The following is a 27,050-nucleotide window of genomic DNA, read 5'->3' as shown; positions in this document are numbered from 1 at the left end:
AAATAAAATCTTTTTTTTAAACCCTAATTGTCTCTAATTGTGAAGCTAACTAAAAAGGGTGGAATTAAAAACGCTAGAAAGAAGACTTACCCGAAAGTAAATTTTTAAATCATAGTTCTCCAATCCGTGATCTTCCAAGCTCCAAGCGTTTCCTTCACAATAAACACACAAGTTAAAGAACCAAAATAATTAAAACCTACTTAAGCACCCTCTCCGGCAACGGCGCCAAAAACTTGATGCAGCATAAACATATACAAAAAATGTTGCAAGTGCACAACCGTGTCAAGTTATAGTCTAAAGATATCGATCCCACGAGGAAGGTGTTTTGTAGGAGAAAATATAAAATCGGTTCTTATGTTGTGTGCGTGACAATTAGGAGTGATGAGTGAATGTGATTGTGAAGAGATTGAGAGAGTGAAAATGGTGTGTAAATAGACGCAAAATGTAAGTGAGAGTGGATGTGACGAAGAATAAATGTGATCGATAAGGCAAGAAGGAAAAATCAAGAAACAAATAAAAATCAAGAATGAAAAAAAAATAAAATTCAAGAATAAAAGAAAATGCAAGAAATTAAAGATGGTGGATTCAATTATAGATATGTATAATCTAAAATTGAACCCACTTATAAGAAAATAGTTATTCCCTAGAGGGTTCTAGCCTAAAGGCGAATCAAACAAAATGAAAATAAACAAAACGAAAAACTAAACCCAAGAGGGTTCTAGCCTCAAGGTAAATAGTGCAAGAAATTAAAATCTAACTACAAAATAAATTATAAAATCTAAACTATAAAATAAATTACAAGAATTAAATGCAAGAAAATAAATGTACTCTATAAGCATGAAATAAATCTAATCTATAAGCATGAAATAAATCTAAGGCAAGAGGGTTCTAGCCTCTTGGTTATTTAACAAGAAAATAAAATCTAACTATAAGCATGAAAATAAATCTAAACTAATAAGCAATAAAAGAGAAATAAGAAAAACAAACATTCAAATTAATCTTCATCTTCATCTTCATCTTCATCTTCATCATCCAACAAAAAGAAGAAAAGAAAAATTTAAAGTGGTGAAAAAATTATTATTATTAATTACAACAAAAGTTATAATTTTGGAAGGTCTTCTCAATTAAGAGTAGCCCTCCTCTCCAAATGAAGTTAAAAAAATTTTCACACCCTTAACCCTTTACTCTCTACCCCTATTTATAGTAAACAATAATGAATGAGAGCCCTTAGATGAAGACTTAAGCCGTAAGGAATCATTTTTAGCCTTTGAGCTTTTGGGCTTAAATTCTTGGGTCTTTTGCTTGTTTTCTTCATTAATTCAATGATGTTTTACTGAAAGAAGAGATCTTGAGCTTTATTCTTTATTAACCTTTAAATTCTTCCCATAATTACTTCTCCAGTATAGAAATTCTGATCGTGCTTCTTTGTACGAATATTTGCTCATGATATGTTCTGATTTTAGAGATATCATAAATACAAAAGTTATAGATCTCATTCTTAGCTTTCCAAAGAACATTTATTCAGCCAATTCTGAGTTAATACGAGAGAGATATGACCAAAGTACCAAACATTATCGAGATATCAAAATTGCATGATTTGTTTCTTTTTTTCACAAAACTTCTTCATTTGTTTCTTGATGGTATATTTATTTTTCTTGGGCTTTTGGACTTGGACTTTTGGACATTTTCTTGACATTTTGGGCTTCAATGCTTCATTAAATATTAAAAGAAATTATTTGACTTCATTGGCTTCATTCTTTTGCTTTTGGCTTTGGGCTTTGGTGTTAAATCAAGGGGCCTTTATTGAGAGATGAGAGTTTAAAATTTATTCTTCATTAACCTGTAATTAAAGATAAAAATAATTATTAGTGGTATATTTATTCATATCAAATAGATAATGAGAGTATAAAATTATAATAAAATATAATTATCAGTATGCTTGGTACCAAGCACAAAAAGTTGTGCTTGATAGTGAGGTGTCTCCTCTCCCTCCACTCATTCAAATATGAGACCACATTCACATGGGTAATGAGTGGATGTGGATGTGACACATCACTACCAAGCACAAAATTTATGCTTGGTACCAATATATATATAATATTGGGCGTCATATGAGATAATATTCATACATAACATCATATTGGAATATGTAATCTAACATATTAATGAATTTTAAACATAACAATTTGCATCGAGATATATGCTTAAGATTTTAGCAAGCCGAGAATAAAAAGATTTTGGAGAAGGATTGCGGCTTTTGTGGGTTTTGGAGGTTTCGATTTTGTTTCCCAATCATGATTCAAACTCGAGCCCACAATCAAATTAAAAATAACACGATTATTTCGATATCTTCAAAGGGATATTTCAGCCATATTTTCTATAACGGTTAATATGAACTATATGTCTTGTCAATAAGTGACTAGATATGGAAGATTTTGAATTGCGTTTAGTGTGATAATAATTAATTTTGGGTAAATTACATTAAAACCCCCAGGAACTTTTAGGGTGTGTTTGGATTTCAATAGGGTTAAGGGATGTTAAGGGAAACTAGGCGAGAGAATGGAAGGAAAAGGAATGGTGTTCCCTTCCCCTTGGTTACACCCCAATTTGGGGGGTAACAAATTTTATACTATCTAGGGGTGAACCAAGGGGAACTAGGGTGAATAATTTCACCTCCTAAATGTTCCCAAAAAAGGTGAATGGTTCCCCTAACTTCTCTTCTCGCTTATCCCCCTCAATCCAAACAAGCTATTTGGGTTCTGAAGTGAAGCCCCAATAACTTCTAAAATCGCTGTAAACCCCCAATAACTATACTGTAAAAAACCACAACAGGTTTTTACATTTTGCAAATAACCCCCCGTGACAGTGTTTAGTTGACATTTTACTTTGGTGACATATTTAGCTCCCATAATGTGGACAAAACGCAGTCATGGGGGTTATTTGTAAAATATAAAAAGTAATTGTGGTTTTCTACAATTCCCATAGTTACTGATGGATTAGCGCGATTTTAGAAGTTATATATTGAGGGTTACTGCAAAGCGCTGAAAGTTCGTGGGGAATTTAGTGTAGTTTACCGGTTTAATTTACCTGGCAATGCGTATAATGTTCAGTGCTTCCTTGCTATTTATGCTGACAAATTAAATTAATACGCTCACACATTGACAATTGTACCTTGTATAATGGCTTGATTCTGATTGATTCAGGAATGAAGATTTCGGCATACCATTTATGTTAAATTTATATTCACGAGTGATATGAGAGGCAATTCTCAGAAACAAATAAGCCGGGTAGTAATTCGTAATATGCTGACAAAATATTTTCATTCATTTATATCCTTCAAGAAATGCACAATTCCGTAATATGCATGAACTGAGATTTAATTCCTTCCGCAAATGAGATGTATAATTCGTATATTCTAGCTATATGCCGTTGTTAGCCGAACCTTGCCACCTTTCCAACAAAGAAATTATACTGTCTTATAAATAGAGCAGATTTCCTCCTCGTTCGCAACTCGCAAGTTTCTTTTGAGAAAATTCTTGTTTGCTAGTTAACATGGTGAGAAGCTAATTAGTCCATTGCTTTCTTTCGTTTTAGATTTAGTACTTGCATTAAAGCTTGATGACTGAAATATTTTTAACTATCATTTTATAGGATATCTTTCACGTTATGCTAATATTTGGCCTAGCCACTTTGTTAGAAGTTGGCATAGCTGGTGCAGGCCCTCCGCCTGTATTCAACGTCCTAAACTTCGGAGCGAAGGGAGATGGTTTTGCAGATGACACACAGGTATTATTGCAGACGTATATGTACTATCTACCCTTCTGTAAATATTATGATTAATTCATAAACGCTATGACCATTGATTTACGTTCAATATATTGTAGGCTTTTTCAAAAGCATGGGTGGCCGCTTGCTCGGCAACTACAGGACCACCAACAATGTATGTGCCTAAGGGCAGGACTTTTCTTGTGTCTAAATGCTCTTCATTCAAATATTCATCATAAACTTTGCTTAGACATATTTCAAACTTATTACTCTACCCGTCAAGATTTGTGAGATTTCCAGTAGTTCAGGGGTTAGTATGGTCATGAAACTTCAGGAGGGGTTTTAGTGAAATGTTTCAAAATGATTAACGGGAAATTTCTCAAATTTAAAGTGGGCCTTTAGTTTCTTGTTACCATATTTTTCAATTATGATGACTTACTCAATGTTTTTGTCTCTCATTTTTATTATTAGATGGAAGGCACACTGATAGCACCAAACGATCCCAGGTGGTGGAAAGGAATCGATCCATCTCGCTGGTTGCAGTTTCAGCATGTTGGTACACTGAATGTCTTTGGTGGAGGTATAATAAATGGTCGAGGGCAAAATTGGTGGAAACAATCATGCAAAGATAACCCAAAACCGGTATGATACACAAATGTTTCGAATGTTTCGATGTGGGTATAACAAATGTTTCGATGTCGGCCTATGAAGAACCCAAGACCTTAGCTAAGAGATTCTAATTTGTGAATCGAATTGAAGGGGAAAAAGCAATTTAGTTTCATCGAATACATTGTTTCATAATGTCAGATACCTGGTGTCCAAATTCATAAGATAGTTTATAACATATTTTCCGGATCTAATCATCATAGATAAACTTAAAGCGAACCTTTTCTATTACTTATTTCAGTTTTATTTGTCAAACCCATGTCCATGAATCGGTATTTGGATTTAGTAATGCAAAACTGACAACTAATTTAATTCTTCTAACCAAAATTCCTTTGACTATAGGATATAAAAATATTAATAGTAACCAGTCATGTCAAAGAATCAGCTATTATGTAAGTAATATATAGTAATTTGATTTTGTATTACACCTTAGTGTGAACTAAAGAATGATAATTATGCTTCTCTTGCTTATATAGTAATTTGATTTTGTATTACACCTTAGTGTGAACTAAAGAATGATAATTATGCTTCTCTTGCTTGAAAGTAGACTATACATTTTAAGACGTCAAACATAAACACTTTCTAATGAAACTCTTTTCTTTCCGCAGGGATGCACTCATAAAGCACCAACTGTGAGTATTCCTTTTCTTTAAGTACAATTAAAATTGCTCAAAACTTGAGACTAATTTTTCCGTCCATAATTATATGTTTGTTCATGTAAGGAGCTGGTTTTTAAGTCGATTGACAAGCTGTACACAATACTGCTAAAACATTTTTTCCCCTAATAAAATGTCTGAATGCGTGTACTAATTACAGAAGAAAAAAGTTTAGCCAATTTTGTAAACCAGACATGAGTCTTTCAGATGAGAGATCATGTTTGATACGTTTATTGTAAATACTGATATATATTTCAGCATCCGCGAGATATTTTTTGTTTATACATGTATTGCTCGCAAGAACCAACAATATCTAAATGTGCACGCAACGATGCAAACTATTACTATGGCATGGGATCCTCAATTTATCAAATATAACGATTATTGTTGACGGAGTGATGACGCAATTTACTTAATCTAAAATTGACTAAAGGTTCAGATATCATTTACATACAGTAGCTCAAGCTACAATTTGTTTGCTTTTCTAGGCAATAACATTTGAAGATTGCAATGACCTCTGGGTGAGAGATCTGCAGTCTATTGATAGTCCACAAGTACATATGCTTCTCTTTAACTGTCAACGAGCGACTCTTTCAAATCTCAAGATGGTTGCTCCTGAACTTAGCCCCAACACTGATGGTATCCATGTTCAAAATTCACAACATGTATATATCCAGAATTCAACCATGCAAACAGGTAAAACTTTATACCCAGATGTCTTGTTTTCCCCTGCATGCTGCCCAAAACATGTTGCCAAACATTGAATTCTACAAATGAATAATTACAGTTTTGATCATGTTCATTTATTTCTTTATGTTAACTGCCTCGAAGTTACAACACAAATAGGGATCTTTGTTGCATTATATGTTTCTTTGCATGACATGCAAATCCTTCAGAACCTTCCTATTTGGAGTATACTAAATTCAGATATATGAATGAGAACACTATGCCTTCATATCTAGATACCAACTACTAACTTCGTGTCCCCGACTTCACTGACATGTCCTGCCAGCCACCATGAATATCTGGATTTAGCACACTTGTATAGGCACAGTTAGTATTTTGGAAAGCGAACAACGAAAGTTGTGAAACTTATGAGCTTCCAAAAAGCACATCTAAATCGCCAATCATGTGAAAAGAAAGAAGTGAAGAAAGTACGTGCTTCTGATTTAGTGATTTACAGCAACAAAAAGCATTGAGCTATTTGAATAATAATATAATGTAATGTAATAAAAAAATAGTAAAAACAAGGGGAAACAGTAAATTAAGACATGGCATAAGATAAACAAGATTAAACCAACACTATCTTGATGGCAATAATAAACATCAACATAGACATATTATGCAGACGATGTGAAAATCTTCTAAATCTAAAGGCTAGGGCTAAAGTGTCTTGATGCATGTAAGTCGGAGATCTTAAAGTCCCTGTCACTACACCAAAACTCTGAAGTTCTGGTGAGGGCTATATATTTATATTGTAACATGCCTCGGCAGGTTGAAGATCCTTTGATAGGTTGAAACCTAGACCTATGGAGCATTTTCTTTTTTATTTAAAACAACTTTAGAATTTTGTGGCCAGTAGGAATTGACTTTGGTTGCTTTTATATCATTCTAAAGTCCGTGCCACTACACAAGAATCTAAAGTTGTTTTGAGGTTTGAGGATTAAAATTTTATACTCCAACAATATTGAATATACGATCACTTTTATTGAAATACAGGTGATGATTGCATATCTATTGGAGATCTTGTTAACGATGTTCATATTGACCAGATTGTCTGTGGACCAGGACATGGCATTAGGTTCATAATCTATTTTGATAAATAAACACTGTTGTTGCTTTTATTTAGTGTAATGTGGTAATGATGATTTATAATTTAATTGGTTAATAGCATTGGAAGCTTAGGAAGGTATGGCAGTGCAGCTTCAGTCGAAGGTATAACCGTTAGGTATTCAAACTTTTATGGGACAACAAATGGAGTAAGAATCAAGACATGGCAGGTAAATAAATTTTGTATTATTTCCATTTGAAAATGCTTCAATGTTAAGTCATATATATCTATACTTTGAATTCATGATTAATTTAAAATTAAACTATTTTATAGGGAGGAAAAGGGTTTGTAAGAGGAATCAGGTTTGAGCATTGCAACTTCACCAAAGTTGATAATCCTGTAATCATTGACCAGTATTATTGTGATTCCCCTAGCAAGTGCCCACCTCAGGTACATATGGCTTTGCCTATAGTCTATTCTGCTCATCAGATGTCATAATTTTCCCTTCATTTTTGGACTGTTGAAGATAAAACAGTCTCTCTCACAAAGGCGATGCATTTATTCAATATTAGTACCGTAATGATAACTATACACTTTACATTTTATTGAAGAACTTTTGCAAAAGATTCATGAACTTGCAAAATAAGGACACTTTTATTTAACAGTTGATTTCACAAAACCCCCTAAAGTTTGGGTGCTTCTCAGATAACCCTAGTTACTTAGCAAAATGTTATAACACCCCACCCTCTGAGTTTTAGGGTCTTAGAAAAACCCTTATAACTTTAAATGTTTTTCAAAGAACCCCTTAAAAGCATCAACCACAATTTTCACCGGCTAAAGCATCCTCTGTTTTTCACTTTACTCACCCATGTGAAAATTGCTATTAACTTTGTTAGAAGGATTTCCTAAAAAAATGAAATTTGAAGGGGCCTGTGAACCCCAAAACCAAAGGAGGATTTTGCGACATTTTGAATGTTAATGGAAGTTTTCTGAGAAATGCCTAAACTTACGGAGGTTCTAAAATTTTACCTTTATCTTTAGTATAACTCTATGTTCCGTTAAGAACTATTTTTCTTTTCTTTGGGAACATTCAAAACAAAAAAATGTTTAATCAAAAATTTTGAACTCGATACTGAATCCTCTTTCTTTCATTCCTCTCTGTTTAGTTTTCCTTTGTTTAAATTAGATCCTTGATAACTGTCAAGAGTGTTTTTATATACAATATTTCATATGGAAAATAATGTTCACAATTATGTAATCTGTCAAAATGTAAGGATATTTTTAAAGTGGTATTTAAAACTTTAGAAAATTCAAAAGAGAGTAACAGAATACAATAAAAAACAAAATCTTTACAGGAAATCCCTTACAAACACTTCTAAATTTTTTTTGAGGTATCAGTATATCTTTGCATAGAAATATATACAATTCTCAATTTCTAATCTACTTGCATTTCATGTTGAAGAAAAATGCAGTTCAAATCAGCAACGTAACATATGCAAATTTGTATGGAAGTTCAAGCACCCCAGTTGCAGTAAGTCTTAACTGTAGCCAGAATGTACCGTGCACGTTGATGGAGTTCGATAATTTGAATATTTTCTCATCAAACCGCCAAGTTAGCGCAAAAGCCTCTTGCATCAATGCCCACGGCTTCACCAGGGGATTCATATATCCGCAAATTTCATGTCTTCGAGCACCAGCATGAACTTACACCTAGAACATTTGAATTGCATCAGTGTGATGTTTGTTGTAGTTGAGTTAATTCTTTGTTATGTACTTGATATAATAAGAAGGAGGTGAGGTTTTCTGCTTCAGCTTACGCAATGGAATCTAGTGGAAAGTGCTTCTTCCATTCTTAAACTCGTTGCTTGTTGCCATTTTAAAAAAATTATGAACTTATAATCGCCATTACTACTGCGGTTGAAGGAGTAACATGGTATCAAAGTAATCTAAGTTCCATTCCAACCGCCCATGTATTTATTTACTATAAGTTATTATAATAAATAATTTTAGTTTTCTATTTGATTCAAGATAGATTAATTGGATGACTGATGTATCAAAAATGAAAATATTCATTGACTTGGTACATTGTATTAATGATGTATCAGAGAAATATCAACCACTAAATTAATAAATTTTAGAAGTAGTTCCATACTTCAAAAGTAGTTATACATTTAATACACAAATAATACAATATGCTCGGCGATTAGTAGATATGGTGGACAACAATTTTGTCATTGCATGGTGCTAATTCTAACTCAGTAAGTCCTATTTTAGGTTAACTGAAACTACCCAAGTTATGTTTTGACATGAAAACTGAGAGCAACTTTGTTTTCTATCTAATCAGAAAATCAACAATTTTTTCTTACGTCAATGCTAACAGCCAATTATAGTTCAAGTGGTCTCTTATTAATGCAATCCTAATTATAAGTTAATGAGTGATAATTTCTATGCATAAATCAACCACACGCCCATGAGTACTGCATGGACTGTGTTTAATGTTTTAGATTTTGGAGCCACTAGTGATGGCACTATTGATGACACAAATTAACGTAAAATTTTCCTTTCCTTTTTATATTTTCTGATAAAATTGACAATTCACATTACTTTCTTCTCTGTTTTTGTAAAGTAAAATAGTTAATAAAAGTTTTATTTTCCCCCTATATCTTCTAAAATTTTCACTTGAATGACAATTAGCTGTCCATTTTTATTGCTATTAACTTATGAAGAAGTTCCTCTTGAAAAATTTAGCAAAAAAAATTTGGAAGAAAATAATCCTGACTACTAAGGTATAAATGTGGATATATATAGATGGTCTAATTTCTTTCTTTTTTTCCCCCTTGCCGATATAGATTGTTAATTTCTCTTAATTAATAAAAATTGTTAATTTCTCTTAATAAAAATTTTAGGCGTTTCGAAAAGCATTGGCTTTAATTTCTGGAGCAGGTTCAGATACTTCTACTATGATCATATCAGAGTATAGGACTGTCTTTGTGAAGCCTATATCTTTCATTAGCCCATGTAATTCTGGCCATGTAAATTTTCCGGTTGAACTCCCCATTTTCCAATATTTTATTGCTCAAAAGTCCTATATCAATTTGCGTCAATAAGGATCTAAAGTGTAGGAATTCAAAGGACACCTTGCACTTATTTATCATTTTGACCAAGTTTCAGTCACGCAGCTAAAATTGGGTCAAAATTGATAAATAAGTGCTACAAATTACATGTGGTTGAGAATCTCATACAATTTAGTAGAAAATTAAACTATATGAGATTAAGAAACTACACGGAATTCTTAATCCCGTGTAGTTTATAATTACATTAAACTATGCAAAATTCTGAATCCTAAAGTTTTGCATTGCAATAAACTCCACAGGATTCAGAATTTCATGGAGTTTTAATTAATTCAAACTCCACAATATTTCGAATCTCGTGCGGCTTCAGGGTCTCATTCATAGAAAACCAACTCTCTGCTGTTACAACCGTGCAACTTCATAGGATTCCTAATCCCATAAAGTTGTCACTTACTGATAGGCCCTACCCACGACTATAAGAGCTCTCTCTCTCTCTCTCTCTCTCTCTCTCTCTCTCTCCCCCCTTCTCTATCCCACTAGGGATTGTGATCTTGACCATCTCTGTGTTGGAAATGAGATGCAAGCCTAGAAAAAAGGGGGGGGGGGGGGGGTGGAGGTGGTGAATAGGATTGGTACAATTTTTTGAAAAGACTTAGAGTATGCAACAGAAATAAAATATGTGAAAAATTGAAAGCAATCTGTTAGGGAATTTTAGTCGCCTCGTGTACTATGACCTCCACAACTCGGAAGCTAATACACAATCAATAAGATAGAAAATAACCACAATTAAGAAGAAGAAATACCGAGATTTATGTAGTTCGGTCGACTAACTTCGACCTACATCCATGGGGCAACAATACGAGAAATCCACTATATATCAAGGAGAACTACAAAAGAAACCACTCAACTCTCATCTCTCAATCTCTCAACCTTACATACATAATCAACTCTCATGTCCTCTTCAAAACCCACTCCTTACAATCTTTGAATGGACAAAGACTATGAATCCCAATGTTGTAATCTTTTACATGGATAAAGACCATGAAATCCTCACCTCTTGCACAATATTCTTGAATCTGGCTATGCCATCAGCTAATCCTAAATTATAAGAATATATATATATATATAAGGAAACCAAAACCCTACCCCTAGTCAAACTTACTAATTAGAATATGATTCAAACTCCTAATCGTAATGAGAACTATAGAATAGGATTCAAACTCCTAATCATAATGATAACCAATCTCCTAATCATGATAGATTTCTAATTCTTATGAAGTTATACAAAGAATCAAAGACACAATCCCAACACAACTAACACAAGAACACACGAGATCTTTATAGTGGCTCGGATCAAAATCCTATGTCCACTCTTCCTTCTCACTAAGGGTCTTTTTTACTATGACCAGATTTCTCCTAAATCGTAACCCGATTCAGTAAGCCTTACAAACATGATCTTAGAATCTAGCCAAAAATAGTCAAGGTAGCCAACTCCTCATAATGATCTGAAGAAACCTAGTCCTAGCTAGCCACCCTCAATTCACCTGGCTTGAATATGCCAACCCTTAATTACCTCGGATTGAATACAGCGTCACACTCACAAGTTTGAAATACAAAACAAACCTAAAAATAAATTAAAGTGCAATTGAATAGATCTTACAACCCTTTAAATAAATTGCTCTCCAAAATATTGATGTTGAAGATCCGTGAAGAAGTGATGTTGTAGTTGAATGCAAAGAGTACTTCCTCTCCAAAATAATCCTTCGATGTTAAGCGCGACGAATAGAAGCTGAACAAGGCTTAGAGGTTAAATTATCAAAACAAAACTCTCACAAAACCCTAGAATAGATCTCTGATTTTTCTTCATTCTCTTTGTTATTTATTATGATCTCTATCTCCTCTTAAAGAAGCCTTAATAGAATATGAAAGATATACTAAAATCAGAATAGTACGACCCATTCTGATGTGATGCATACTCTTATTTGCAAAAAAAAAGTAAAAGGGAACAATTGTTACATACCATACCATAGTTTTCTTAAGGTTATACAAATGCAAACAATATTAGACTAGATGTTTGAAAGTAGCACAAATTTCACAAAACCACCCTTAACTTGGTGCTGATTTTGAGATAACCATCAAAACTTAAAATACTATCACTTAGTCAACTTTAAACTTTTCCAGATAACTCTTATAATAATAATAATAATAATTACATTTGATTGTGCATGTGAAAATCTTGTGCATCCAAATGACTAAATGCTCGTAAAGGGAAACGAAACATTTGTCGGTCACTAATATTTTTACACCCCCTTCGCCCCACCTCCCTCAAACAAAAAAAAAGAAGCAAAACTATACCCTGCACACACAACCTTTAACCAATTTAGGGCTAAATTTAAATAGGATTTAAATTAAAATGGAATAATTAATTTAATAAATAGAGTGATAATTTAAAAATTGTATATGGCCTTTTTCCCCTTCAATTTCATCAAACACTCTGCTAGAGTGAGTTGAAAAACTAAAAATGTTGAGTGGTTTTCATAAACACCACAAACTCAAAGAAGTTCTCAAGATTGGCTAAATTAAGGGAGGAGTTCGCATGTGCATTTCTTTCACTACTTATCCTTCATAAAATTTTACATCAAGCCCTAAAATACTTCTCATGCTATTCCTAGGCCGCCAGGCACCGACAATCTCACCATTATGGCCCCTGATGGTAGCCCCAATACTGATAGTCTACAAATTCATGCTTCTGAGCACGTCAAGGTTCAGGACTTGAACATAAGCACGTATACGTATGCATGTGGTCATCCTTGACACTAACCCTTTAGAATATCATATAGAAAAGAAGAGAAGCTTGTCGTGGGTTTCCTGGCATAAATCTTATAATTGAAGGTTAATAATCATCAAACTTTCATGATATTTTTTGTTAGGACACATTTTTCTTTAGTTTTTTTAATCGTTCAAGACTCAATTGCACAAACTGATATATGCATGTGATCATCACTGAGACCGACTTTTATGGAGTATCATATAGAGAGGAATTGCACAAACTGATATATGCATGTGATCATCACTGAGACCGACTTTTATGGAGTATCATATAGAGAGGAAAAGGATATTAAAGTTAATGGTTGATGCCATCACTGAGACCGACTTTTATGGAGTATCATATAGAGAGGAAAAGGATATTAAAGTTAATGGTTGATGATCATTCAACTTTAACTTTTTGTTGACATTTTGTTTTTGGTTTTTATTTTTTTATTTTTTACTAAGACACTTCTCCTGATCTTTTCATTTTATTTTCTTATCTATTTCTGGTTAATGTTATTTATGATTACAGGTGATGATTGCATCTCTACTAGAGACTATGTCTATGATATTGACATCGAGAGCATAACTTGTGGTCCGGATAACGACATAAGGTTTTATAGTTTCTATAAATTATTGCTACTAATTAATTCGTTGAAATGCATACTAGGTTTCTTTCTATAAGGTTTTCTTCCGTTAGAAGGATGTGATTTTGTTGTTATTTCTAATGATTATGTACATTGGAAGCTTAGGGAGGGGAGGGACTCGAGCATCGGTTGAAGAAGTTCATGTGCGATATGTATATTTTCAAAACATGACCAACTGAGCAAGAATCATGACAAGGCAGGTATAAAATATATAGTTAGCAACAGATTAAGCTTAAGGAGGTTTCTCAAATTAAAGTATATTAAGAATATAAAATTATAACACTCAATCCTCACTAAAACTTAAGTTTTTTTCAATGGTTGGATCATTTAAAATGACGTCGGAGCAACGCAGGTTAAAACCCCACATGTCATAAATATAGTATAGATTTTCTAAAAATTAACACTGGTGAATGAGTCTGGGTTTCGGCCCTGAAAAGGATGCTAAACTTGTGGAGGCATGTTCAAGATGAAAACATAACCATCAACTCTAACCACGACGTCAAAAAAGTTATACTTTGGGACTTTACGTAAAGAGGTAGATTGCTTATGACTTGCAATAACTTGAATTTAAATTATGCATCCAATGTATGTAGAGAAATGTTTCCTTATTTTATGTAAAAGGATTTTTTAAGGGTTTTCCTTCTAGGCCCAAAAGTTTACCCTGATTTATAGATAAACCCAACATCTTTTGCTTGTATCTTTGAACACAATCAACTTTTTATATTTACCTTTACACCCAAGTTGTATAATTAGAGGTAGAGTATCTCGTATTTATGCAATTACATGGTAAAAACCCATAAATACCCCTTTCAATCACCCACTTGAATCAAAATCTCTCTCTCCTCTCTTCTCTGGTCTCCTCTCTCTCCTTAACTAAAAAACCCCCAAAAAATCTTTCTCCTCTCTTCTCCGTTATCATCTCTCTACCCTAACCAAAAAACTGAAAGTACCCTAGAGGGGGGGTGAATATGATATTTGCTAATCTAATCCGATATCGATGCTAAATTAAAAATTATTAATTACATATCCTAATGATATAATATACAATGAAATATGCAAGGATATATAATTAAACAATAGGAGAAATAAACATGAACAGAAGAACAAGAGAGATAGTGCACAGATGACAATCGCAAACACAAGGGAAATGATCACGGAGTTCGGTCAACCCACGACCTACATCTCTGCTCCTCACCCTTGATGAGAATCTCCACTATCTCAACACAAATAACTACATAATCGGTTTTCAACGCTCACCGATAACGTTTACAATCACACATTGTCAATCACATAATATACTCCTCTAAGTGTTGGTCTCACCCATGTAACCTTCCTCAAGCATTTGGATTTATAATATCTTCCTAGGCTTTACTACCAACCGCTCCTCTTGGAATTAACCCCGGTCTCTCACCAATTACTCCTCTAAGTGTCCTTGTGTATTACAACATGTTCTCTCAATACAAGTGCAAATTATAAGATTTGTTCTCTAATACAAATGAGAACAAAATTTAAGCTCACTCTAAAGCCCAAATATACAATATGTGAAGAATACTTAAGCTTAAATTGGTTATGTGTGAAATCAATAAGTAAAAATGAAAATAAACTCGAATTAATCTAGAAAATATAAATATGACAATTAAAATATAAATAAAATAAGTAAAAATGAAAATAAACTCGAATTAATCTAGAAAATATAAATATGACAATTAAAATATAAATAAGCTAGATAACTGAGTTTAGAAAACTTCTTTAATCTAGAAAATATAAATATGACAATTAAAATATAAATAAGCTAGATAACTGAGTTTAGAAAACTTCTTCGATGTGAACAAAGAGTTGTAGATGATGATTTGTGGTAGAACGCCTGAAAACAAAATTTTGATTCTCCTCTTTGTGAAAATATTTTCACACAAACAAATACTTGATTTTTCTTAAAACTTTTAAACAAAACTTGCAAAACTTATTTTAAAACACCCTAAAAAATATAAGTGTTGAGGACTATATATAATATCTCAACATATCAACCCAAACCAGAGAAAAGCACAAAAAATAAGGCAAAACCAATAAAAAAAAATCTAAAAAACTAGTCGATTTTTACAACAGATATATTATCGGTCGGCAACTGGTCATGCGTTAGTCGACCGACGGATACTTATCGGTCGACTAATACATGTGTATCAATCGACTGATGACACTAAGAAAATAAATGCTAAAAAAAACTTCTCTGGACAGTCAACCGATTCGACTTGTTCGGTCGACCGATGACTGATAAAATAGATACATAATTTTTTAGAAAAACTAACTTTGTAAATTCAATTAAAAATAACAAATAAACTCTAAAAATAGTAAAATTTTGGAAAAAAATTTATAAACATGAAAACAAAAATGCTGGGGAAGAAATTTTTGAAATATCATTAACCGTTTGTGAAAACTTATTATTTTGTAAAATCGTCAAAAATACGAGTTCGTAAATACTTGATTTTGACACAAATATTATATATAAGTTTGGAAATAATTTTGAATGGATTAATAGGCTTAATAACAAGTATAAAACATTATCGTTAAGTCAATAACACAAAAGCTTGATATTTTCTTAAAAAGAGAAAAAATGTGTGCGTGTATGAATTTGAGCTGTAAGCATAGAGCACAAAGTATAAACCTAAGCTATTTTACCCAAGCTAATGGTCTTTGTTAGAGCTCAATCTTGGTGACGGATGAAGTAATATTGAATCTTAACTTGAATTGCAACGGTTTCATTTCAATATCATTCAAAATCCATGAATATCATCGTTATGCTCAAATATAACCTGAATGCATGTTAGATACAAACACAAATGCTAAAAACAAGATTAGAAATTATTTGTTAATTATCAAAACAAGAGTAGAGAAGTAGGCTCATAACATGAGTCCTAACAACCTCCAAAAAATCTCTCTCCTCTCTTCTCCATTCTCGTATCTCTTCTCCGTTCTCCTCTCCTCTCTTCTCCCCAATATTTTCCCCAATTGGTCCGACGCGTGACCGTCACTACATTATCCATCCATTGGTTCGCTTCATCGACATCGACACCTATTTTTCTCCTTTTTATCTACAAAAAGCACTATCACTTGAATGCTTTTGTTTATCAAGCCTTGATAAATCATAAGGTTTGGGTTGTTTGTTCATTCTTCGGGAAATTGAGAGATGCAAAAGACTAAGGCCTTCACATTAGATCTCCGTGGAGTGTAGGTTGGAAGAGCTTTTTAGCGTCCAGTGTTATTTAGATTAGATTTTGTACATATTGGAAGGATGCTCTTGTATTTTGTTAATCATAGTGCAGAGCTTGAGGATAAGCTTTTTTGCATATCGGTTGTTTTGTAGTTAATTACAATTAGTTTGCTCAGCGTTTGGATAATTGGGCTTTCTAATATCAAAGATAGTATTTATTTGATGCAAAAATGGTTTTCAAGTTGGTTGTTTTATAGTTGATTGCTAGTAGTTTCCATAAATAACAAGTTTTGCCTCCTTATATTCTATTTGCAACTCAGGTTTCTCAAGTGGTATGTGATGAATCATGGAATCTTAATTTTTTGCACATACCTGACAACGAAATATGTAAGTATAGCATGAAAATGTGCAAGTATAGCATGAGTTGCAGCAAGTATAGCGTAATATTACGTAAGTATAGCATAATAATCTGAAAGTATAGTTTGATAATCTGTAAGTATATCGTGATAAACTAAAAGTATAGTGTGATAATATATGAATATAGCATGATAAAATGTAAGTAAAAAAAAGGTATCCTAGTGCACGTGGCTTCTACTATTGTAGGCTTTGGGGAGGGTCAGATGTACGCAACCTTGCACTCGCATGCGAAGATGCTGTTTTTAGGATTTGAACTCATGACCTCCAGGTCATAAGACAACAACCTTACAGTTGCGCAAGGCTCACCCTTAGCATCATAATACGTAAGTGTAGCACAATAATATGTGAATATAGCGCGATAATATGTAAGTATGGTGGGATAATATGAAAGTATAGTGGGATAATCTGTAAGTATAGCGGGATAATCTGTAAGTATAGCATAATAATCTGCAAGTATAGCAGGATAATATGTAAGTATATCGTGATAATATGTATATATAGCGCAATAATATGTAAATATTAGAAAAACTTCACTGAGGTGGAGATTGTTAGTCAAAAATAGGGAGCCATCTTTGTTTGCTTTTGGTGGCTTATTGTCAAAAATGGGAGGAAGAGCTTTTGATGTTGACAAAAAGAGAGAGGGGAGCCGCCATTGTTGACAAGAGGGGGCATGGAAGCTATACCCCCCCCCCCCTCTCCTCTCACTTAAATCACAAGAAAAAATTAGCTTCTGAGAGCTTGAGTGAGATTAATAGAGTGATTAGGTTTTGTTATTTGGGCAATTTTGTGAGAGAGCTTCAGAGAAGAGGTAAATGTCAAGAGTGATTTGTTTGTAAGATTATTGAGTGGTTATAATATCTATTTATACTCTCTCTCTATTTGTGAGATCTATTCCCTCCTTGCCCCGTGGACATAGGCACATTACCGAACCATGTAAATTTGGTGTCTTTCCTATGTGGTGCTTGTTTGGTTGTTGATTTGTGCTCATATCTCGGATTTGGTTACGATTTCTCTATACACAATAAGTGGTATCAGAGCTCTAGGTTGGCTTGGGGTTCAATTTGAAGGATTGGAGGAGAAAGCTAGGGTTTTTACAAGGGATTTCATCTTCTGAGTGGTGAGGAAATCAATTGGAGGATTCAGTGGGGATTCTTGTTTGGAGGTACAAACCCTAATTTTGCTCTTTTTCAATTCAAGTTGTAGTTGTGTAATTTAGAGATTGGATTGTCAAAATGAACGAAGCAAGTAAATCGAGATCGTCCTTGACTAAGGCGATACAAGGGTTGAGCATTAATAATATAAAAATTAATATTTAAAAATTTGATGACAAGATAAATTTTGGTTTGTGGAGGTGTCAAGTGATGGATGCATTAGATATCCAAAATTTGAAGGAGACTCTTGAATTATAAGAGAAACCCGATAATATGGAGGATAATGTTTGGAAAAAAATATAAATAGTAGAGCATGTGGGGTTATTAGATCATGTTTGATGCCGTATTTGATTTATGATGTAATGAATGAAACATCGGCGAAACGGTTGTGGGAAACACTTAATGATAAGTATTTGACGAAGAGTATTGAGAATAGGCTTTATTTAAAGAAGAGGTTTTACCAATTCAAAATAAATAGACGAGTTTCTATTAGAGAACATGTTAATAATTTCATAAAATTGCTATCGGATATGGCCAATATGGATATCATGGTAGAGGATGAAGATAAGGCGATGTTGTTATTATGTTAATTGCCATAGGGTGATTATGGTACATTAGTCTTTACAATGATTAATGATAGAACCACTATCAGTTATAAGGAAGCGACCTCAGCATTAGTTAATTATGAGTTGAGGATAGTGATAGTGAACTCTCTTAGAAGGTATCAGGAGATGCATTAGCAGTAAGAGACCGTAGTCCAAACTGTCATCAATTTAACTGCTCAAAATTGAAGCCAAGAGGTGACCATAGATGTGTTGGTAGGAATCAATGTGCTTTCTACAAAGAAGATGGATATTAGAAGAATGAATGTCCAAAGTTGAAGGATAGAGCCGGCAAGAATAAAGGGAAAGTTGTACAACCTTCAGAGGTGAATATTGCCAAAACTAGTGGCGACAATGTAGATTTAAATTCTTCAAGCTACTCATGCCCTGCATTACCATCAGTGTATTATGCCGACTCTACGGAGTGGATGATGGATTAGGGTGCTACATACCATATTTGCCCTAGGAGGGATTGGTTCTCCAGCTTTGAGGAGTTGGAAAGAGGGGATATTGTGCTCATGGGTAATGATCACGTATGTCCAAATTAGTGGTATTGGAATGGTTCAGATCAGGATTGTGTGACGGGGTGACTACGGAGCTGAAGGAAGTGAGATACGTTCCGTAGTTGATGAAGAACATCATCTCACTTGGAGAATGCAACTCTGAAGGTTACAAAGGGGTCCATGGTGGTGATGAGAGGTGTCAGGAAAAATAATATTTACTACTTGAAGGGCAAGACAGTAATAGGGGGTCTGGTAGTTTTGATTACCACAGAGGAGGATACTACCAGCTTATGGCAAATGAGATTAGGACACACTGATGATAAGTCCCTGTAGGTATTGGCGAAATAGGGGCTGCTGCAAGGTGCAAAGACCTATAAGATAGAGCTGTGTGAACATTGCATACTTGGGACGAAGACGAAGGTAAAATTCAGCATCATAATTCATAACACCCAAGGTAATTTAGATTACGTTCATACAAATGTTTGGGATCCCTCCAAGAACATATCTCTTGGTGGGGCCAACTATTTTGTCACTTTCATTGATGACTATTCCATAAAAAATTGGGTATATACCATGAAGTATAAATATGAGGTCCTGGATATATTTGAGAAGTGAAAAAAGAAAGTGGAGCTGTAGATAGGTAGAAAGATGAAGGTACTTCGTTCGGATAATGGTGGTGCGTACAAGAGTGATCCGTTTCTATAGTTTTACCGAGACCACGACATTAGGCGACACTTCACAGTTAGGGAGGCACCGAAACAAAACGAGGTGGCCGAGAGATTAAACCATACCTTGCTAGAGAAAGTGCGATGTATGCTCTCACATAGTTGATTGGCTAGATCCTTTTGGGCCGAGGAATTGGTATATGCTAGTCATCTCGTGAATAGGTTGTCATGCACTGCGATACATGAGAAGACTCCTATCGTGGTATGGTCTGGTTCTGTAGCTAGTGATTATGATTTGATTCAAATTTTTGGGTGTCTAGCTTATTATCATACGAATGATGGGAAATTGAATCCGAGGGCGAGGAAAGCAGCCTTTGTGAGCTTTAGAGATGGAGTCAAAGGCTTCAAGTTGTGGGATCCATAAGACAAGAAGATGATCATTAGCAGAGATGTCGCGTTTGGATGAGCTCTCATATTCCTCAGCAAGTAGAGGAAGGCTGTCACGCCCCGCTTCCTAAAATACTAGGGAATCGGAACGTGAACAATCCCGTGACGTATTAGATTGAGGAGAAAAGTACTAGACCTTCAACTCAATCTAATACGCTAAGTGTCAAGCAATATAAAGTGAAGAAACAAGTCCCTGATCACAGTAGTAAGAATATAATAAACAAATCAGAACCAAAAGATACATATCACAACTGAAATAATCATCCAGACATAATATTTAGGCGAAACATACCCTTATACAAAACGATCTAAATGCTAGAAAATATAAAATACAATGATCAGGCGAAAATGGAAAATACTATAAAAGTAACTAAGGACCAACAGCTGATAAAAGAAATGAATAGGCTTCGACTTCTTCTGCTTGGACAACAAAACACTCATGCGTAGGATCTTTTGGTTCCAATACGACTCTGAATTGAAGTTGTCCATCTTCTAGATCTGACGTACAACCCGAGAGAACAGGAGTACATCAGCGTGCATGGCACACGTCAAGATCCCACAAGGAAGAATAGAAACGGTCGAACGACCAATGCAAGAACAAGTAATTATAGTAAAAGAAGCATGCTATGGGAATACTAATAATTTAAATGCAATCTATCACTAGAATATAATAATCAGAAGAATCCAAGAAAATCAACTAAGTAACAAGTTGATCATGCAGCTGGTGATCAGAATAATCATCCAAGTAACAAGGTCATACACTAGATGGAATTAATACTTAAAATCTATAACTTGAGGCGTAGTACGACGAGTGAAATAATCCAAACAAGGAAACCCTCATGTATATACCATATGTCTAAAAATATAGATAATTAAATATTAATCCTGATCTATGTATAAAAAGAATTACAACTGGTCCGTATCTCACAAGAATCCATAATCACCTTAAGTAACAAGGTCATACAACTAGCAATTCTATAACAGGTCACTGGTCTATATCTTACACAGAGTCAACGCTTATATCATTGGATAACTGACTGTTCACAAATCTCCTACGTGCATCCAATACCTCTACACGAATTGGTCAGAGGACTACACGCAATCCAATTCTGGCCTGGTCCAAACTCAAACAGGACTTAGGTGAATACATGACTTTCACTGACTAAAGTAACTATACGAATTCACTTTAGCCCAACAAACCAACCCTAGTGACTATATGAATTCATTGGCGCGAGCCTGGAAGATACATCAACAGCCACATCCGATCACATGAACCAAGATTTCTCCATTCCAACTCTTCTCCCTTTTCTAATTCAACAATCATAACCCGAACTAGATCTCTGCTCCACCTCCTAGATTCAGTTAACGCACACACACATGTCACTAAGTCTGGTTCATGACGCACAAAGCCACTAAGTCATGAAACTACTAACAGTTCTCAATCAAAACAATCATAAATGCAACTGATCCTATGCAATAAATCATGGCATGTCAGATAATTAAATCTAAGAATCATAACTCATGAAATTGTTCTAAATTAAATAATAAATTTATTTAGTTAAAATAATTATTTTTCAAAATAAATTCTTTTACTTGATTTCGGTCAGGCTCGGCTCAGGAAATGGAGGTCGGCGGGCTCAGGGGGAAGGGCGTCGGGCGGAGGAGTATAGGGGGCTGGTCGGCGTGGAGGTTGATAGGAGGAGGGGGTTAGGTGGTCGAGCTGGGTGAGTTGGGGCGGATCAACGGTGGCGGGCCGAGGTGGAGCTCGGGGGCACCGGTCGGAGGAGAGTTTAGGCCCTGACAGCTCGTGTCAGGGAGCTCGGCGATGAGAGGCAGAGGAGGATCTGAGTTGATGGGCGGTAGTGATGGGGAAAGGATGGCTGCAGTTTCTGGTGGAGGGTGTGAGCAGGAGGAGGAGTGGCTGAGGCGGAGCGAACTAGGAGGCTCGGAGTGAGCGGGCAGGGTTTGGCGACGTGGTCCTCGACAGACTAAAGGAGAGGACGGAGGAGGGAGATTGGATATTTGGTGACTTGAGGCTAGGAAGCGAGAGAGAGTAAAATGAGAGAGTTGAGTGATGAGAGAGATAATAATACGAGGAGAGAGAAGAGAGAGAGAGAGAGAGAGAGAGAGAGGGAGAGAGAGAGAGATGATGATGATGAGCTGGGGAGTGAGGGAAATGTGGGGGAAGAGAAGTGCGTGTGGGGATTTTTGAGGAGGAGCTGTGGGAGACACGAGGTGGGGATTTGCATGAATTGGGGAGAGTTTTAGGGGGGTGGGGCAGGGGGTGAGAGAGTGAGAGAGAAAGGGTTGATGATGAGGAGAGAGAGTGGTTGTGAGATTGAGGAAACCAGGGGAAAAACTAGATAACAGATTGACTGCTGTGCTGATCAGTTGACAGTTATATATAGCGGTAAGGGATAAGTGTTGAGGATAAAAATAATACAGATAATTAATAACAATAATAATAATAACAACAATGATAAATAACCAATATTAATTTAAAAAGTTTTTATCGTAATAATTTAATTTATAATTAGCAAAATCATTAAATAAATATAAAGATTGTATTTTTAAATCATAGGAAATTCTAGAAAATTAGGGAAAATACAAATACTCTTTTAGAAAAATAATATTTAATATTTAAATACCAGAAAAATTTATTCAAATCAAAATTAAAAATCACGGTCCTTACATCCTACCCCCCTTAAAACAAATTCCGCCGTCGGAATTAAAATAAGGGTGATGCACAAAGAAACTAAAGACAAAAATATAGAACTAGAGACTCAATTCAACACATACAGAGAAGACTTCAAAATAGACTACATGTCCATAAACAAAGAGAAATCTATGACATCACTCAGATCTCCAACATATCTCCGTAACTGAGAAACATGAAATACGTCATGCACTCCAGCCAATGCGGGTGGTAATGCAATTCAGTACGCCACTTCTCCAACTCTTTCCAATACGTCGAAAGGTCCCACATATCACGGACTCAAATTCCGACGCCTTCCAAAGAGAATGGTGCCTCAGTTAGGGGAAATCTTCCGAAACACATGTTCTCCTGGTTAAAACTCCAAATGTCGACGCTTCGTATTCGCCCAATGCTTGAATCGGTCCTGCGCTATGCGAAGTCGCTCCCGAATGATCCTGGCAGCATCAACTGACTTGGCAATCAATTCGGTCCCAAAAATCTCCCGCTCACCAACATCTTCCCAACTCAAAGGAGAGCGGCACTTCCTCCCATACAATGCCGCGAAAGGGGCCATTCCAATGCTAGCCTGAAAGCTATTGTTGTATGCAAACTCCACCAAATGCAAGTGATCTTCCCACGACCCGTGAAAGTCAAGCATACAAGCTCTAAGCATATCCTCCAAAATCTGAATGGTCCTCTCTGACTGCCCATCAGTCTGAGGATGATAAGTTGTGCTAAAACTAAGACTGGTCCCAAGACTCGCCTGCAAACTCTTCCAGAACTCTGAAGTAAATCGAGTATCATGATTCGAAATGATGCACACTGGAACCCCGTGCAATCGTACGATCTCCTACAATACTAGGGATTTACATTCTTAGGAAAGAGGAACTCATCGAACATATAGAGATAGATATTTTACCTCCATGTATCTCTGAGCAAGAAGCTCCGTCGACTATCCCACTCGGAATGGAATGAAGTGAGCCGATTTGGTTAATCGATCTACGATCACCCAAACAGCATCATTCTGTCTAGTGCTCTGAGGTAAGCCAGTAACGAAGTTCATGGTAACATGCTGCCACTTTCATTCCAGAATAGGCAATGGCTACAAAAGACCTGCGATGCGCTGATGCTATGCCTTCACCTGCTGACATACAAAGCACTTAGCCACACTACGAGCCACATCTCTCTTCATACCACGCCACCAAAAGTTCAGCTTCAGATCCTTTTACATCTTCATACCTCCAGGGTGAATAGAGTACAGTGAGCTGTGAGCTTCCCGTAATATCTCCTCTCGAACATCTCCTTCTGGTATACAGATACGACTCCCAAATCGTAAGGATCCGTCCTCATGAACAACAAATTCCGGTCGAAGACCAACCACTGCTAACTCTCTGTACTTTTGATGAAATGAGTCACCTGCTTGTGCAGCCTTGATTCGCTCGACCAATGTCAATTGAATCTGAAGATTAATCAAAGAAGTGGTGACTCCTGGAAGAAGAACTTCTATACTCATATCCCTTAAGTTGTGAGGGTCATGATCGCCAGCAAACGACTCAAAGCATCTGGTACTACATTGACCTTGCCAGGGTGGTACTGAAGGTCAATGTCATAATCTTCCATCAGCTCTAACCATCTATGCTGTCTCATGTTGAGCTCCTTCTGCGTGAAGATGTACTTCAAGCTCTCTGATCTGTAAACACCTTCACCTGCTCTCCTAACAAATAGTGTCTCCAAAGCTTGAGAGCAAAAACCACAGCTTCCTACTCCAGGTCATGGGTAGGGTAATTTTGCTCATGCTTCTTCAACTGACGAGAAGCATACGCTACCATATTACCATCCTGCTAAAGAACACATCTCAGTCCTCTACCTGATGCGTCGCAAAACACCCAAAAGTTCCCACTCTTATCTGGTATCGTCGGGACTAGGGCCAAAATCAATCGAGACTTTAACTCCTCAAACGCCTACACACAAGCGTCGGACCAGACAAACTTAATATCTTTTCTCGTAAGTCATGTCATCAGCTCCGCAATCTTTGATAAATCTTTGATGAAGCGACTGTAGTATCCAGCTAATCCTAGGAAGCTCTTAATGTCAGACACCGACTTAGGGGTAGGCCAATCTTTCACTGTAGATACCTTCTCCGGATCCTCTGATATGTCATCTCCTGACACCACATGTCCCAGAAACGCTATACGATCTAGCCAGAACTGGCACTTACTATACTTGGCAAATAGCCGATGCTCTCTCAAGGTCTTCAACACTAATTGGTCGAAGATATCATCAATATAGGGAAGTGGATACTTATTTTTCACTGTCACAGCATTCAACTCCCAGTAAGTCGTGTCATTAGCTCCGCAATCTTCAAAAAATCTCTGATGAAGTGACGGTAGTATCCAACTAATCCCAGGAAGCTCTTAATATTAGACATCGACTTAGGGGTAGGCTAATCTTTCATTGTAGATACCTTCTCCGGATCCACTGATATGCCGTCTCCTGACACTACATGTCCCAGAAATGCTATACGATCTAGCCAGAACTGGCACTTACTATACCTGGCAAATAGCTAATGCTCTCTCAAGGTCTTTAACACGTACTGCAAATGCTATGCATGCTCCGCTTCACTCTTGGAGTATACCAGGATATCATCAATAAAAACCTCTACAAACTTGTCCAACACATCATAGAATACTAGATTCATCAGGTTCACGAATGTCGCTAGCGCATTAGTCACACCAAACGGCATCACTAAGAACTCATAATGTCCATATCTCGTCTGGAACGTAGTCTTGGGAACATCAGAGTCCTTAACCTTCACCTGGTGATATCCACTACGCAGATCCAGCTTAGAAAATAATCTCGATCCTCCTAATTGGTCGAAGATATCATCAATATGGGGAAGTGGATACTTATTCTTCACTGTCACAACATTTAACTCCTAGTAAGTCGTGTCATTAGCTCCGTAATCTTCGAAAAATCTCTGATGAAGTGACGGTAGTATCCAGCTAATCCCAGGAAGCTCTTAATATTAGACATCAACTTAGGGGTAGGCCAATCTTTCATTGTAGATACCTTCTCCGGATCCACTGATATGCCGTCTCCTGACACCACATGTCCCAGAAATGCTATACGATCTAGCCAGAACTGGCACTTACTATACCTGGCAAATAGCTAATGCTCTCTCAAGGTCTTTAACACGTACCTCTAGCCAGAACTGGCACTTACTATACCTGGCAAATAGCTAATGCTCTCTCAAGGTCTTTAACACGTACCGCAAATGTTATGCATGCTCCGCTTCACTCTTGGAGTATACCAGGATATCATCAATAAAAACCTCTATAAACTTGTCCAACACATCATAGAATACTAGATTCATCAGGTTCACGAATGTCGCTAGAGCATTAGTCACACCAAACGGCATCACTAAGAACTCATAATGTCCATATCTCGTCTTGAACGTAGTCTTGGGAACATCAGAGTCCTTAACCTTCACCTGGTGATATCCACTACGCCGATCCAGCTTAGAAAATACTCCCGATCCTCCTAATTAGTCGAAGATATCATCAATATGGGGAAGTGGATACTTATTCTTCACTGTCACAGCATTCAACTCCCAGTAGTCAATGCACACCCGCTTGGATCCATCCTTCTTACCCACAAGCAACATAGGTGCTCCCCAGGCCGATACACTGCGTCGTATCAAGCCTCTTTGCATAAGATCATCCAACTGAGTCCTAAGCTCAGTCAACTCAGCCGGAGGCATACGATAAGGGATCTTGGAGATCAGAGTAGTTCCAGGCTTCAATTCTTTGGAAAACCCAATTGGTCGATCTGGTAGCAACCCGTAAATGTTGTTGGGAAATACATCTTCAAATTTCCAAACTATAATTGGCTTCTCGGATTCCACCTGTATGGAAGCAAATGTCGGCTTCTACGGTCTAGCTTTGTACCCCCCCGCCCCAGCCGATGTACTGCCACTGAGGA

At 36.0% G+C, this 27,050-nt stretch overlaps 1 protein-coding gene across 1 annotated transcript; it reads left to right on the top strand.

Moving 5' to 3' along the window:
• Positions 3,667 to 13,326, top strand: LOC109838056 (probable polygalacturonase At1g80170). The gene is made up of 10 exons (XM_020406510.1): positions 3,667 to 3,786; positions 4,237 to 4,407; positions 5,040 to 5,063; positions 5,576 to 5,783; positions 6,807 to 6,888; positions 6,979 to 7,087; positions 7,192 to 7,308; positions 8,321 to 8,389; positions 9,765 to 9,890; positions 13,270 to 13,326. Exons 1-10 carry the CDS (start codon positions 3,667 to 3,669, stop codon positions 13,324 to 13,326), a joined length of 1,083 nt encoding a protein of 360 aa, XP_020262099.1.

This window comes from Asparagus officinalis, chromosome 1 (assembly GCF_001876935.1).
Source record: "Asparagus officinalis chromosome 1, Aspof.V1, whole genome shotgun sequence".
NCBI classification, from domain to species: Eukaryota; Viridiplantae; Streptophyta; class Magnoliopsida; order Asparagales; family Asparagaceae; genus Asparagus; species Asparagus officinalis.
The sequence above is the reverse complement of the archived record's forward strand: the minus strand, read 5'-3'. Positions and strand labels throughout refer to the sequence as shown.